Below are 16109 nucleotides of genomic sequence, written 5' to 3'. Positions count from 1 at the left end.
GCATGCAATGTGAAATAAGCACATCACGGAGAATAGGGTATCCATCCTCTCAAACATTTATCCTTTGAGTTACAAACAATCCAATTACATTCTTTATTTTAAAATATACAATTAATTTCTTATTAACGATTGTCACTTTATTGTGCTATCAAATAGTAGGTCTTATTCATTCTTTCTATTTTTTTGTACCCATTAACCATCCCTACCTTCTCCCTCTCTTGATTTTCCTTTGCATGCATGTATTCATAAAGTTTATTAGTATTTTGCAAATCTTTGTAGGATAAGTCTGACCTGTCCAGGTCACAATTATAAGGCACATATCTTACTTATTTTCTGAGAGAAGCAGGGATTTTATTTTATTTTTTTTATTGTTTCACTTATTTTCTCCCTTTCATTTCCCTCTACTTCGTTCTCTTTTAAATCTTTCACATGTTTTCATTCATTACTTCCTTCCTGCCTTCCTTCCCTCAAACAAGGCCAGGTGCTTAGTTTTGAAATCTCATTCAAAATGGTGCCACGTCATCTGCCAGGGCCAAGAATCCAGAGGTGCTGTCATATTTCTCCTTGCCAGCGTGGATCTCCTCCGAGCCCCGCCCTCCCTCCTCACCTGCTCCTGGGGAAACTACACCAAAGCCGCCGACACCAGCTCTGGCCTGGGGCTCCCTCCCACAAGGCCTTGGCCCCCTACCACTCGCCCCGGGACCGCTCCGCCCCTCCCGGATTCCGGCCGGCGGAGCGCATTTATTTGCATATTTCTACCTTTGTTCCCTGCCAGCGGCCAATCAGCGCGCGGGGCGAGACGAAGGGGCTGGGCGGGGCTCGGGCTCCAGCTCCGGCTCAGCTGCGGCGGCCGCAGGTTCCAAAGCGGGTCTGAGCCGCCGCGCGCGCGCCGCGCACTGCAGCCCCAGGCCCCGGCCCCCCACCCACGTCCGCGTTGCTGCCCCGCCTGGGCCAGGCCCCAAAGGCAAGGACAAAGCAGCTGTCCGGGAACCTCCGCCGGAGTCGAATTTACGTGCAGCTGCCGGCAACCACAGGTTCCAAGATGGTTTGCGGGGGCTTCGCGTGTTCCAAGAACTGCCTGTGCGCCCTCAACCTGCTTTACACCGTGAGTATCCCTAGTCCGTTCCTGCCCGCTTGGGGGCTTTGCACCTGCTTGGGTGCTCTTTGGCTTCCCTGCCTGGTCAGCGACTCACTCGTTGCATCCCGCGCCCCCTTCCCGGCTTCCCACGCTCTGCGCGCCCCCGGCCTCACCATCCGTCCCCGCCGGGGACCGGGCGCCGGCGCTTGTCGCAGTCTCTTCCTTTCGTTCATTGTGAAGCCGCGGTCTCTCAGGCTCGCTGGCCGCGTCTCTGCCACATTGCTCCACCCTGCCCCCTCACCCACCGCCTTGTTTTTCAAACATTTAACCGGACCTCCCCGCTTTCCCGCCCCGTACCCTTCTGCCGCTCGCTCCTGGCATCCAGACGCATCTGGGCCAGGCGTGGAGGCGCGAGAGCCGTCCAGACTTGCGGACAGTTTTGCGGAATGGTGTGGCCTGAAACTGACGAGGCGGCATATGGCTGGTGTGCCTCTGGGTTAGCTCTACGTACCCTCGGGATTTTAATTGAGGCCGCTGAGTAGGTTCACAGGATGTCCGCTGCTTCCGAAGTTTGTTTCGTGCTCACAGTAAAGGGATGTCTTTTTGTTTTTGTTGTTGTCAGTTTTGCTCGTACTTGGTGCTTTTTCTGTGTGTCTTGCCCATGATCAATACCTAACTCCATTTTAAACCAAGTCCTCCAGGAAATAAGCGAGCCCCCACCCAAATCGTTTCTTTCCCTGCCAACCAGCTTGGGCCTCTTAGTTTTAACGCTGCAGGCTCTCTGTGATTTTTTGAGGCGCAATTCTGGGTGAACAGGAGCATGGGCAGGACAGATCGACGTTTATTGAATGCCTATCACGTCCCAGATTTTCCATACACAGTGTTCGTTCATCATTCTGACAACCTTCTGAGGGAATGGGGCATTATCTACATTTTATACGTAAGGTAACAGACCAAAAAGGTTTTAATAAGTTTACATAGCTGGTAGTTGACGAGTCAGGAGTGGAACCTAGGCTGTGGAATCCAGATCTTTCCATAGGCTGCCTCTACCGGGCGGAAGAAACTTCCTCTTCTGTCATCATCCCTCCATAGTAGTCTTGCTCCCTTCTATAAATATACCTGGCGCTTTGCAGCACCCACCCTGAAAACAAACCCAGCACCCCTGCATTAGTAGAGAGTTAGGCCATCTGTGCAAGCTTAGATTACATCCTTGGAACAGAGAGGCTGCCTTGTGGTCACCAACAGGAGAAGAAGGTTGGGTCATTTTACTATTACTGTTCCTTTGTATGTGAACATGATTGCAAGCTTTGAAGGCAAGACAGAAACAGGCATTGAGTACGCTTTTATGTCTAGTTAGTAAGAATCTAGTCAACATGGTCATTAATAGAAGCCTTGGCGAAAAACATTTTAGAACACCTGGTGATACAGTTCCTTGGAGATACATTTCAAATTTCAGATGAAAATTCATCTGTATCACCCTGAGGCATGCTTATCACCCTGGCTGTTTATTAAGTAAATGCTGACCAGTTCTCTAGGGTTTTTTTTTTTTAAATCAGTGTGAGTGGCCTGCTTAGAACTTTAAATTCCTTATTTTGTGCCCTGAGTTCTGTTTTTTTTTCTGCCAATGATTTAGTCATCTGTTTGCTAGACACTTAGTCTTACAGTGTCTGCTTACACAGAGTGGAATGTCTACTTTGCATACTTACTTGACTGAAGGGTCTATATAAATTAATGTATAATATTTTTTAAAAAGGCAAGTTATTTTAAAATGAAGTTCCTTGCTTTCTAGACATCATTTTTAGTTGTATTTAGAGTATATCAGGAAAGTGAGGCGAAAGAAAGGTGATTCTAAAGGGACATATTAAGACTATTTAGTATCTATTCTAAATTATTGACCTTCAAAGTGTGTATTCTATTGATTTTAATAGCTATGCAGTAAAACTTAATGAATTGGAAATTCACAGGACAATAAAAATGGCTAGCCCTTTTAAATCATAGACTTTTTAGACAAAGGGACATTTCTTAAAATGAATTAGTGGCTACTTGCTTCTTTTACATTGTAAATAGGCTTAAATAAATGTAGCAGTTTAAAGTGGAGGCAAGTGACAGGTAAAAGTTGGATCAAGTCTTAGATAGATGCTGAAAATGTGCCATGGCCATTATTTAGCTTCTATTTCCCCCCTGATCTCTTTCTCAACATTTTAAGATGAAAAAAATATGAGGCAGTTGGGGGTGGGATTGAGCATGAAGACTTGGGAGACATTTCTGTATAAGTCATGAATAGAAACATTCTTTGTAGGTTCTAATCCCGCCCTGGTCACTGCCTCTAAAATGTGCTCAACGCTACAGGATTACATTTGAGGTCATTTCTAAAAGTGTTGGTTAAACCAGGATTGCATATGAGAACGGCAGGTGCAAAAGCCATGGCTGCCTGAAACGTCATCATTGCTGTGTTGAAGCATTTTACCGAGGAACTTAGGACTGTATCAGCTGAACTGTCCACATGCTCTGGTGGCTTGCTCATGAGCCTGAGATTCGTGCCACATTCGTGATCAGCTCAGAAAGCCTGTCACTAAAAACAAGTTGCAAGTCCCAAACAAGGAAATGTGATCACTAGGCAAAATGTTAACAATTGATTTTTATTGTTGTTTATGGCTTGATTATTTTAGTTAATAGGATCGCCAGTACTGGACAAGCTTAAATTAGTGTAGTATGTGTTAACAATTCATAAATATAGAAGAAAAGGGAGAAGCTACATTCCTGAATTCACCTTCACAGTATTCTAAGAGAATGACTTGCCTCAGAACTTCCTGCATTTAAAGAAACTTTCCGTTTCTTCATTCAACAATTATTTGAGTGCCTACTGTGTGCCAGGCTCTGTTCTCAGTTTGGAAATACAGCAGCAAACCAAACAGGGCTTAAAAATCAATGTGCTTTTATGAAGGCTCATTTTTATTTACTACCTTTTATACATATGTTTTCAGGAATTGTATTCAGTCAATAAACTTTTGTCTACTGTGTGCACTCTTTTGAGAACTGTGGGAAATAATAAATACCTATAAAGGCAAATGCATTGTGAAGACAGGATCTAGATGAGAGACATGGAGTGGGAAAATTAAATGGCGTATAAGGAATATACTGACTTTAGGCACCATAAAATTTAGGACTGTGGGAGATATTTGTGGGTTAGAGAAGTTGGGGGAATAAAGGAGGTGTAATTGAATCAAGGAAATGTAGAAATAGTGTGTGGGTCTTTTTGATACCATTTAGGATATACATAAAAATGAAAACGATTTGGGAAAATGACTTATTTTTAATAGTTTATAGGAATATTTCAGGCTGAAAAGATTTTGACAAGTAGTGAAAAAAACTTTTGAAAATTATGCTTAGTGATTTGTGGGAAATTTTAGAAAATATGAAATAAAATTTGTATTAAAATATGTAATATTTTGAAGCTTTATAATGTGTCTCCTTGTGCTTCGTAACCAGAGAAGAAAGCTCTGTTAAAAACAAACAACCAAAAAAAAGGTAGCTGACTTTGTTAAATAGAACCAAACTGAAAAATATGACCAAACGTATATTTACTGGGACTTTTTGAGTTGCCCTGCCAGTTTTAAAATCAGGAGGGAAATTTCAGAAGTTGCAGTTTTGTTTCTCCTGTGTGTGTTCATTCTTATAACATCTTTCCATGTTTGTTTCTTTCTCTTTTTCGTGATTCTTTTTCCTTATACTTTTGGTTGTTTTGAGAAAAATTCTCATGCAGCATAAAAATTATACTGAATTACTTCATAAACACCTTAATTTATAGTTTTATCACCTCTGAAATTGGGATGCATTTTATTGTTTTTATTTGTATTTTTGAGATAGAGTTTCGCTCTTGTTGCTGAGGCTGGAGTACAATGGCCTGATCTTGGCTCACTGCAACCTCCGCCTCCTGGGTTCAAGTAATTTTCCTGCCTCAGCCTCCCGAGTAGCTGGGATTACAGGTGCCCGCCACCACGTCCAGCTTATTTTTTATATTTTTAGTAGAGATGGGGTTTCGCCATGTTGGCCAGGCTGGGCTCGAACTCCTGACCTCAGGCGATCCACCCGCCTCGGCCTCGCAAAGTGCTGGGATTACAGGCATGAGCACTTTATCTACTATAAAATGCTCCCGACCTGGGATGTATTTTATAGTAGATAAACTGTGCCATATCTGTTAGATAAAAGAAATAACAACCATACAATTTATGGGAAGGAAATTCTGTTTTTACTCTGTTAGATAAAAAACATATGTCCATACAAATTATGGGAAGAAAGATCACTGGATTTATGAAGAAAACTGAAACTTTTCCAACTCTGTTACTACACAAACAGCTTACTTTGAGTTTCAGTTTCTTCATATATAAATTGGTGATGATATTTTTCAGTCGTCCCCTCATGAAGCTGTGTAAGGATAAAATCAGATAGTATATAAATGCTTTAGATGTATAATAGAAATAAAATTAAGTTGTTACAGCTTCAGGTGGAAAAAGTTGAATTGTGCTGAATTTATAGACTTGGCTTCTTCTTTCCAGCTATTCTTCACAGGTAAAACTTGCATAAAGAAAACTCGTATAAAACAATATTTTGTTTCTTTTAGTCTGCAGTGATCAAGGTTAAGTGCAGAAGCACATCTAAATATTTTAAAGCACGAAAGTTGGCATTAGATTAAAAAGTAGTAATATTAAGTAGGAATTACTTTTATTTATCCACTGTAGAATCGAATATTTCTTGTAAAACCCTTTTTTTTTTTTTTCCATTCTTGGCCAACCTTTCCAACATGTCTGTGGGTTTCTTCTACCCTTTCTCTTGAATGAATCTACTTCCTGTAAAATTGTATTATAATTGTAACTGTTTGGGGTTATTTGTGAGTCTAATGTAAGTTTAAGCTGTGCCCAAGTTATTTTCTTTCTGTTTTTTATTCTAATAATGAATATTAATTGAGCATCAATAGCAGTGAACAAAACCCCAGTGGCTTGCCTTCATGGAGTTTACATTTATGGGGGTGGACAGATGATAAATAAGTAAGTAAATTATATATCATATTAGAAGGTAAACAAGTGCTATGGAGAAAAATAAAGCGGAGTAAAAGGAAAGATGGGTGGGGCAGTGGAGTGGATGGGGGAGGATGGGTACACAGCTTCACATATGGTGGTCACGCTTGGCCTGCATAGAAAGAAAACAATATAAGAAAGGTGTTAGACTGTTCTTGCATTGCTATAAAGAAATACCTGAGACTGGATAAAGAAAAGAGGTTTAATTGGCTCATGGTTCTGCAGGAAGCATAGTGCTGGCATCTACTTCTGGTGAGGGCCCCAGGAAGCTTACAATCGTGGCAGAAGGGGAAAGGAAGTTCCTGTGTCACATAGGGAGAGTGAGGGGGAGGTGCCAAACACTTATAAACAACCAGATCTCACATGAACTCAGAGGGAGAACTCACTTATCACTGAGGGGATGGTGCCAAACCATTCATGGGGGATCCACCCCTACGAATCACCTCCCACCAGGCCCTACCTCCAACATTGGGGATTACATTTCAACATGAGATTTGGAGGAGACAAATATCCAAACTGTATCAAAAGGCCTAAAGGAGATGAAGAACAATTATCTAAGAAAAGTGTTTCAGGTAGAGGGAATGGTCTTTGAAAAGACCCTGATGGAAGAGTATTTCTGCTTTTTTTTTCTTTTCTTTCTTTTTTTTTTGATATAGGGTATTGCTCTGTCATGCAGTGGCGTGATCTCAGCTCACTGCTGGAGAGCCGTCTCCTGGGCTCAAGTGATCCTCCCACATCAGCCTACCTAGTAGCTGGGACTACAGGCATGTGCCACCATACCTGGCTAATTTTAAAAAATATTTTGTAGTGACAGGGTCTGTGTTGTCTGGGCTAGCCTTGAATACCTGGCCTCAAGCAATCCTCTCACCTTGGCCTCCCAGATTGCTTGGATTACAGGTGTGAGCAACTGTGCCTGGCCAGGAGGAGTACTGCTGGTTTATGCAATGGACAGATGAGTCAGATATGAGTGGGACAGAGCAAGCAAGCAGTACAATGTAGGCAATGAGGTCAGAGAAGTTATGGGTGGACCCAGGAGAGCACTATAGGGCCATGAGCTTTTATACCAAGTGAAATAGGGAGCCAATGGTGTGTTTAGGTTTGAGGACTGATATAGTCTGATTTTTATGTAAAAGGCTATATGGCTCTTGAGTTAAGAATAGATTATAGATGGCACAGGTGGGAGCATTGAGACTAGTTACAAGGCTGTTGCTATAATTTGCACATGAGATGTTGGAGGCTTAGATTAGTATGGTGGCAACAGAATCGAAAGAAATAGATTCTGAGACTGTTTTGGAGGTAGGGCGACCTGATCTACTGAAAGAGACAAATCACAGATTACTTACGATTTGTGGCTCAGGCTCAAGGAACTGGCAGGATAGATTTACCATTAACTAGGATGGAGAAGATGGTAGGTGGAGCAGACTTTGGGATGATTTAGAGGATTCAGTATTAGATGTGATGCTAAAGAAACCCAAGTGGAAATGTCAGGTAGCACTTATAGTAACCACACTGTCATTCAGAGGAGAGGACTTTCTGGAGATTTAAATTTAGGGAGCCATTTAAAGAGTTGGGATTGGATGAAATCAACAAGTTAGTGAGGGTAGATAGAGAAGGGCAGTGGTCCATGGATTGAAGCAGTGCCATTCATACATTAAGAGATGCAGGAGATGAGGAACATGCAGCAAGGGAGCCTGAAAAGGAATGGACAGTCAGGTAGGCGGAAAATTGCAGAGAGGTTGGTGTCTCAGAAGTCAAGTGCAAACCATTTCAAGGAGATGGGGACCAAGAGTTGGTTCTCGAATTTGTCACTGAAGAAGTCATTGAAAAGAGCAGTTACCCTTTTATTTTTCTTATAATCCTCTGACAATAAAGGCCATGTCCCAGTCATTCTGGCTTTCCTGCGTGCCCGGCACAGCCCTGGCATGTGGTTGGCATTTAGTTAATTGAATGCAGGAATCAGTACAGGGTTCTTCTGCCCATACGTCATTTCTTGCCTCCCAGAAATGCTCCAAAGAAGGAAGTGGTAGAATGGGGTTAGAACTTTGTTGGCAGCTGTGGATGTCACCTCAAACTAGTTACCCTTGGAAAATGACGAGTGGAGGTCCCTTACTTTCAAACACCTTTATATAATTTCCATATACTTTGTGTTTTTTGCTTAGTAAATATAAAAGCAATGGCATCATAGAGAACCATAATGAAGAAAAATATTTGCAAGAGCACTTCAGGCTTTCTGTGTCATTCGAAGAACGATCATAAAGCAATAAAAGAACTGAGGTTTTGGCTTCAACACTCGATGTCTGGCTATTTAGCAAAATCTAGATTATTTATAGAGTTTTCACATTTCCATCCAGATGTTTGGCATAGTAGAAACACATGCTTGATCTTTTCTGAATTGCTCTTCAGTTTTCCACATTAAGCAGAAGTTCAGAAGAGAGTCCAGCGTTCACGTGTAATTCCTCATTATGAATGTTGAGGCATATTGAGGAAGATAGTCTGGGGCTTTGTTTTCTTTTTTTTAGGGGTAGGGTCTCACTCTGTCACCAAGGCTGGAGTGCAGTGTGTGATGATAGCTTACTGCAGCCTTGAACCCCTGGGCCCGAGCAATCCTCTCACCTTCTCTCCTTCTGAATAGCTAGAACTACAAGCATACTCCACCCCACCCAGCTAATTAAATTTTTTTTTTTTGTAGAGACAGGGGTCTTGCTATGTTGCCGAGGTTGGTCTCGAACTCTTGGCTTCAAGCTATCCTCTTGCATTGGCTTCCCAGAGTACTGAGATTACAGATGAGAGCCACTGAACCTGGCTACCTTTGTTTTCTTTACATGTCTATGGATGCTGTATTACATTTTGTTGGTATAGTCCTTCTGTATCTTACTACTGTTTTAAATTTGCTTGCCTTCCACTACCATCATAACTTCTGTGTTGCGTTAGTGCTAACAAAACATTTTTGAATAATTTACAACATCTAATCTGTCTTTCTGAAATGTCTTAAATTCTTTCATCCTCAAAGCAATTCACTTACCTTGGAAGAATTTTGATACTAAAAAAAAGGTAGTTGTTTTCACAATATTAAAATCTGTCTTTTCATCTTGTTCTTGAAATGTGGTAAATATTTGATGAAAGATTGAAGGTTATGTAGACAGAGAATAATATGGAATATCATTAGGCTGACTTTCTTCCCCTCCAAATATTGTATAGATTGGAGAATTAGTGTTTCCTTGTCCTGAAAGGGTAATGAGCAATATCATATGCTCTTTCTTTGAACAGTATGTTTTGAGCACCTCTTATGTGTCACACTCTTAGCCAGGTGCTAGGAATGTAAGATAACATGGGCCTTGATTGTCTGGCACTTAAAGTGTAGAAGGCCCATCAGACGAATTCTAAGTATAGCTGGGAGGAGGAATGGTGGCTAATGAATAACCTTGGGCGATAATCCAGGCCCTTCACATCTTGGGATTTGTCAGCCTTGGAGCATGGACTTTATCTCGAGATCGGAAACAAAGGACGGCCAGCATAGAAATGACCTGATCTGATTGGCTTTAAACAGGGACCACAGTGTTAGGAATAGAGTTTAGTCCAAAGTAATAGAAACCCAGCTATCACTGCTTAAAATGGTAAGTTCTATTATTTTCACGGAAAAAGAAGTCAAGACCCAGGTAACCCAGGGCATGTGCACAATTCAAGCATATTGTCATGGGCCCAGTCTCCATCTGCTTTCCTGCCCAAGTATCCTTGGCATGCCACCAAATTACATATAAAACTCTAGGTACCATGAATTGTTCCAGGCCAGGCAGAAGATGGTCTAAAATGTCTTTCCTTGTAAAGCCTTGTCTTTTGGGGGGAAACAGATCTATTGAAATATTATTGACACGGTAAGGTGAATATACTTTAAAGTATAGCATTTGATAAGTTTGGGCCTGTATGTACACCTGTGAACCCATGACCACATTCAAGACCCCTGAAAATCTCCTCATCCTTCTTTGAAATCCCTTTCCCATCCCTAAACCCCCCTCCTAGTCTGCAGGCAACCACGGACCTGCTCAGGGTAAAACTTCATTGGTGTTAAATTTAGTAAGGCTAAGGAGGGTGTTTATAGAAAAAAGATGGGACATTCCTCTGGCTCATTGATTCCCTTCTTCTTTTGACGGCAGAGTAAGAAGCTTTAGGGACGTCTTTTCAGCTAAAAGGAGTGCTCATGTTTTTAAAAGTTTACTGACAAGGCGAGAATTTAGATTTGGTGTTGGTAGGGAAGGTGGTCACAATGGTGAAGGTAAATAGGGTCAGTGCAAATTTGCAGGTATTAAAAAATTATGATAAACACAAGGTGAAGCTTGTATTAATCAGGATACTTCATGGGTTATAGATGTTCTTGAAACAATGTGTTGGCTTATGTAAGTGGGACATCCAGTAGTTGGGTCATAAGGCTTTGCTGGATCAAGGGGCTCAGAAGTCACTCTCCCCTTTCATCTGCTTTTCAGCTTAGCTTGCCTCTGCTTAGTTTCTTTTGGGGGCTAGATCTTTCCCTGCTACTGGCAGAATCAATGTTGTCCTCATACCTTGCTAGGTCAGATGAACCTATTGTTTTTTTCTTTCAATATTCCTTATCGATCTTGCAGGACACACTTATTGACCCTGTTGGCTTATGGACCCATCCCTTGGATCAATCACTAAGGATGGGCAACCATGATTGGTAGGCCAGAATTTTGTTTGTCTACTGCTGCTGATGGTCAGAGGGGCCAGTCATTAAGGGTCATACTGGAAATATATGTGTTGGGTTGCAAAAACAACACATGTCTAAGACAGAGGTCATTCTTATTCTGGGCAGCAACTTCCCCAGTTCTTCTGTTCTTAATTCTAGCATATCCTAGCAATTTCTTCATCATCTGCAAGGCTTAGTGTAGTGGTTTAATATTTCAACACCCGCTTATGCTCGATTATAAAGAACATTATGCATATATCTTTCTTTGTTTTTTATTTTTATTTTTATTTGAGATGGAGTCTTGCTCTGTTGCCAGGCTGGAGTACAGTGGCGCAATCTCGGCTCACTGCAACCTCTGCCTGCCGAGTTCAAGCGATTCTCCGGCCTTAGTCTCCTGAGTAGCTGGGATTACAGGCACATGCCACCATGCCCAGCTAATTTTTTTTTTTTTTTTTTTGTATTCTTAGTAGAGACGGGGTTTCACCGTGCTGGCCAGGCTGGTCTCGAACTCCTGACCTCGTGATCTGCCCGCCTCGGCCTCCCAGAGTGCTGGGGTTAAAGGTGTGAGCCACCGCGCCTGGCTCTCTTTGTTCTTTAATACCATTATTGTATATATCAATCCAAAAGATACATAAACACACGGTGCTTAATGTTAAAACAATTCTGTTTGCTAGAGTGATCTCAAATATATTAAGTTTCTTAATTCCAAGTAGAATTTCTTGTTCCCCTACTCTAGGCAACACACAGTGTGCTCTTCTGCTTGTATGTGAATGTACGTGTATGTGACAAAATTTCTGAATTAGGTAAAAGTAAAAAAGCACAAAATGAATAAGCTTAACATTTGGTAGTTAACTAACGGAAAGGTCATATGAGTGGAGGGCATTACTGGTCCTTAACACATCACTGTGTGACCAAGTCTCATAGGAAGTAAATTAAAGAGATGCTATTCACATACCTGTTGATATGCCTATAAAGCAAGAACTACAATTTCTTATGCATTGTAATAGTGTCTTTAATATTACATCTCAGTGTTAAAAATTTCTTAAATATATTCCTAGGCACTATGATGCAGTTCTATAGGGAGAAAAAAAAGTCACATTACTCCTCACCTATAAAATGAAAGGAACAGATTAGGATCCCTGGCCAGGTACTTTAGTGCCATGGTGTTCTCTCTCTGTCTCTGTTTTGTTTTTGTTTTTGTTTGTGTTTTTTTTTTTTTTTTGAGACAAGGTCTTGCTGTGTTGCTCAGGCTGGTCTCCAAACTCCTGGGCTCAAGTGATCCTGCCTCGGCCTCCCAAAGTGCCAGGATTATAGATGTGAACAACTACGCCCCACCTGTGCTGTAGTGTTCTGTGTTTGTGCTGTGAGCCCTGGCTAAGAATTTCTTTCTTTCTTTTTGAGACAGGGTCTTGCCCTGTTGCCCAGGCTGGAGTGCAGTGGCATGAACACAGCTCCCTGCAACCTTGACCTCCTGGGCTGAAGCTATCCTGAGTCAGTCTCCCAAGTAGCTGGGACCACAGCTGGTTGCCACTGCACCTGGCTAATTTTTTAGTTTTTTTGGTAGAGACAAGGCCTCCCCATGTTGCCCAGGCTGGTTTCGAACTACCTGGGTTCAAGCAATCCTCCTTCCCCGGCATCTCAACAGTGCTAGGATTACAGGCATGAGCCACTGCGCCTGGCCTGGCTGAGACTTTCTATGTTCCTTGCAGTAGCACCTTCCTGTTTATTCCCCCTTCATTAGACTCTACTCATGTGTACACTTGCAGTTTTGCCATTGCCACTTTCTCTTGGCGTTTACTCGGGGAAGAAATGCCAGTTTTAGACACTTTTTATGACCAGTTTTATGGTCTTGCTTTGGTGTACCTTTTCCATTACAGCTCCTTTAGTTCTCTTTTTAAAACTCTTTTTATATGATTCACCTTTCTTTGTCTTAAAGAGATAACAGGAAAGGTTGGTGCTTCCTGCTTATAAAAACATTACCAGCAATGAATTAACAGATGCATAATTCCTTTTTTATCAGCATTCTGTCTCCCAAAGGGAAGGAAACTGTCATAGGTGTACATTTACTTTCTATTACAGTTGATTTCATAAGAAAACTGTTATTATAATAGAACAAAAGATTCTTTGGAGTTCCTTTGTCTAGCAAGTTCTAGTGACAAACCTAAGCTTTTTAATTATGCAGTTAGAGTTAACTGTTTGAATCAACAATTTTTAGATCACTGGTTTGGAAGACCTCATATAATCTTGTTCTCTTCACAATTACAAACCAACCATAACACATAATTATCACTACTGAGAAATAAATTGTTTTACTATTATCTTTAAAAGTCTCCTTTTTAGTAAAGTTAAAGATACACTGATAATCAGATCTTATTAGAGGCATATTATAAATCTTTAGGTGTTATAATTTTAAAAGTTAACTCAGGTATTTGGGGGATTTTTAAAATAATATGTTAGAAACACCAGTCATACACAAGAAAACACATTGTTTTTAGCTTTTTAAATGAAAAAATCCAACATATTTTTGGGTGTTTATTAGAAAATTGATTAGCACAAACAAGTTTATGATGTACAGTTTCGCTGTTACTGTAATAAGTGCAAAACTGGTTTTGGATTGGACAGTTGAATCTATGTTTTCTTTCACCCTTGGGAATGGCCCTTACAAATGAGAATGTGTATTTGCGTGTGCATGTGTATGCATATGTGCATCTAGGAGTTGGGCATGAAAATGGGATAGGGCAGTGTCTTGGTTCACTTTTGAAACCATCTGAGTGTGATGGACCTAGAGCATTGCCTTTTGTTACAGACATGTAGAGAATCAGCAACTTACTGCCTGTTGCCTTCAGTTGGATACCATCTTCATTCCCAAGCCTCCTCTTTCCTAAATAGGAACAAATTATAGGAGGGAATGTGGACTGCTCTTGAATATGCATAGATGGGAATTGAGGTGAAATATTTGAGAGACAAGTGAGAATGTCTAGATTTAAGTAGCTGGGTTTGGGAGATAGTGGGAGCTAAGGCTGAATAAGGAAAGTTAGACCAATTTACAGAGGAAAGCAAAGCAGAAGAATTTAGAATTGGTGACTTAGTAAGAAGGGAGTGTTACATTTTTCAAGGCTAGTTTTAATTAGGAAATTTCATATGCTCAGGAAATAATATGGTAGACCCCTGCGAACTCACTGGCTTTATACATTTCACATATGCCAGTGTTTTTTTTCTCTCTTTTGAGATGAGGGTTCTCTTCGTTGCCCAGGCTGGAGTGCAGTGGCTATTCCCAGGTGCAATCACAATGCACTGCAGCCCAGGACTCCTGGGCTCAAGCAGTCTGTCTCACCCTCCCGAGTCCCAGCTACTGTTGAGACTATAGGCACATCACTGAACCCAGCTAATCTCTCTTTTAAGAAGTTAAATGTTACTCTGTAGCTAAAGGCCCACTCTCCAGTCCCTTTCCCATTTTCCCCTCTCAAAGGTAGTCACTGTTCTGAAATCAAGATCTGTCGCTTTCATGAATATGTATGACAGTGTCATATATTATATACATTAATCATCTACAAATAACATGTAGTATTGTTTTTGTGTTTGAAAATTTATATAAATGGTATGTTTTATCTGTATTTATGCAACTTGTTTGATTTCCTTTACTTTTTTTGAAATTTGTCAATTTAACAGAAATAGATAAAAATCATTTGTATTCTATTGTGTGATCACACCAGAGTCTGTGAATTCCGTAGTCATGATGTTTGAAAATGTTTTTAATTTTTTACTGTAACAAACAAGGTTGTGGCAGAATCCTGGTATATATCTAGCTGGGGACATAGGTGTTCTCTTGGGGAATAACCTAGAAACAGAATTGCTGGGGTAGTAAGGGATACATATAATTTTCCTAGGTGTTGTTAATTTGTTATATAAAGTGGCTACAACAATTTATATTTCTACTGGTACACAAGTTCTAGGTTCTTTACATTCTTGGTGTCATCAGGCTTAGTTTTTGCCAGTCTAGTGCATGTGAGATGGTATTTCCTTGTTTTAATTTTTGTTTCTCTGATTTTTGATGCGATTTAACATTTTTCATGTGTTGATTGGCCTTTCAAATTCTTCTTTAGTGAATTGCCTCTTACTACCTTTCACCACTTTTCAGTTTGCTTTTTGTCTTAAGTTCATTTGTATTCATTTTTATTTCTTATTTATTTTTATTTTTATTTTTGAGATGGAGTATCGCTCGTTGCCCAAGCTGAAGTGCAGTGGCACCATCTCGGCCCACTGCAACCTCCTCCTCCCGGGTTCAAACGATTCTCCTGCCTCAGCCTCCCAAGTAGCTGGGATTACAGGCGGGTGCCACCACGCCCAGCTAATTTTTTGTATTTTTAGTAGAAATGGGGTTTCACCATGTTAGCCAGGCTAGTCTTGAACTCCTGACCTCAGGTGATCCGCTCGCCTTGGCCTTCCAAAGTGCTGGGATTACAGGCATGAGCCACCACGCCTGGCCTGTAGGCATTTTTAAATATACATGTGTGCTGGAAATATATTCTCCTAGTCCTAGGCTTCTCTCACATTTGTCTCATATTTTTCACTGTACAGTACAGAAGTTTAAATTTGTAACAGGTCGGATGGTACGGCAGGTAAAAACACAGATCTACAGCCAGGTAGCCTGGGTTCATATCCCAGCTCTATCCCTTCTTTGCTGTCTAACCTTGGGCAAGTTACTTAACATCTCACTCTGTGCACAGCTTTTCCCATCTGGAAAATGGAAGCAATAGTACCTACCTCTTAAGATTTTTGTGAAGATTAAATTAGTTAATAAATGTAAAACCCTTATAATACTTTCTTAACCAGAGTAAATGCCATGTCAGTGTTATATGCGCATTTTTTGAAACTTGTTTCAAAGAAATTTTTCCTTACCCACAAAGTCATTAAAATATTTTCTATACTTTTAAGTTGTTCTTAAAGTAGAGTTTATGGTTTGAGGTAGGGATTAATAATATCAGTTTTCAAAATGAGAAGGTCGTTGTCACAAGGCTACTTATTAAAGTCCGCTCTTTCTTTACTGACTTAGAATTTTGCCTCTCTCAAAGACTATGCTGCTGGCTTATTTAGATCTGTATCAGTTACCTGCTTTAATGACTGAACCATTAAAATGAGGTATTTGTCATATCTCTTATTTTATTTTATTTTTTTTTTTGAGACAGAGTCTCGCTCTGTCACCCAGTGTGGAGTGCAGTGGCATGATCTTGGCTCACTGCAAACTCTGCCTCCTGGG

The 16109-nt window shown here is 40.8% G+C and overlaps 1 protein-coding gene across 1 annotated transcript in view; it reads left to right on the top strand.

Annotated features, from left to right (window-relative positions):
• Window positions 1–554: 554 nt before the first annotated feature.
• The window catches only part of TSPAN13 (tetraspanin 13), a 31085-nt gene continuing 15530 nt past the window's right edge, over window positions 555–16109 (top strand). The window contains exon 1 of the mRNA XM_002818181.5: window positions 555–1105. Coding sequence (XP_002818227.1) covers window positions 1043–1105 — 63 coding nt within the window. The 5' untranslated portion in view covers window positions 555–1042. The remainder of the gene's footprint in view (window positions 1106–16109) is intronic.

Source organism: Pongo abelii, chromosome 6 (genome assembly GCF_028885655.2).
Source record: "Pongo abelii isolate AG06213 chromosome 6, NHGRI_mPonAbe1-v2.0_pri, whole genome shotgun sequence".
NCBI lineage: Eukaryota > Metazoa > Chordata > Mammalia > Primates > Hominidae > Pongo > Pongo abelii.
This window is presented reverse-complemented; position numbering and strand designations above follow the sequence as displayed.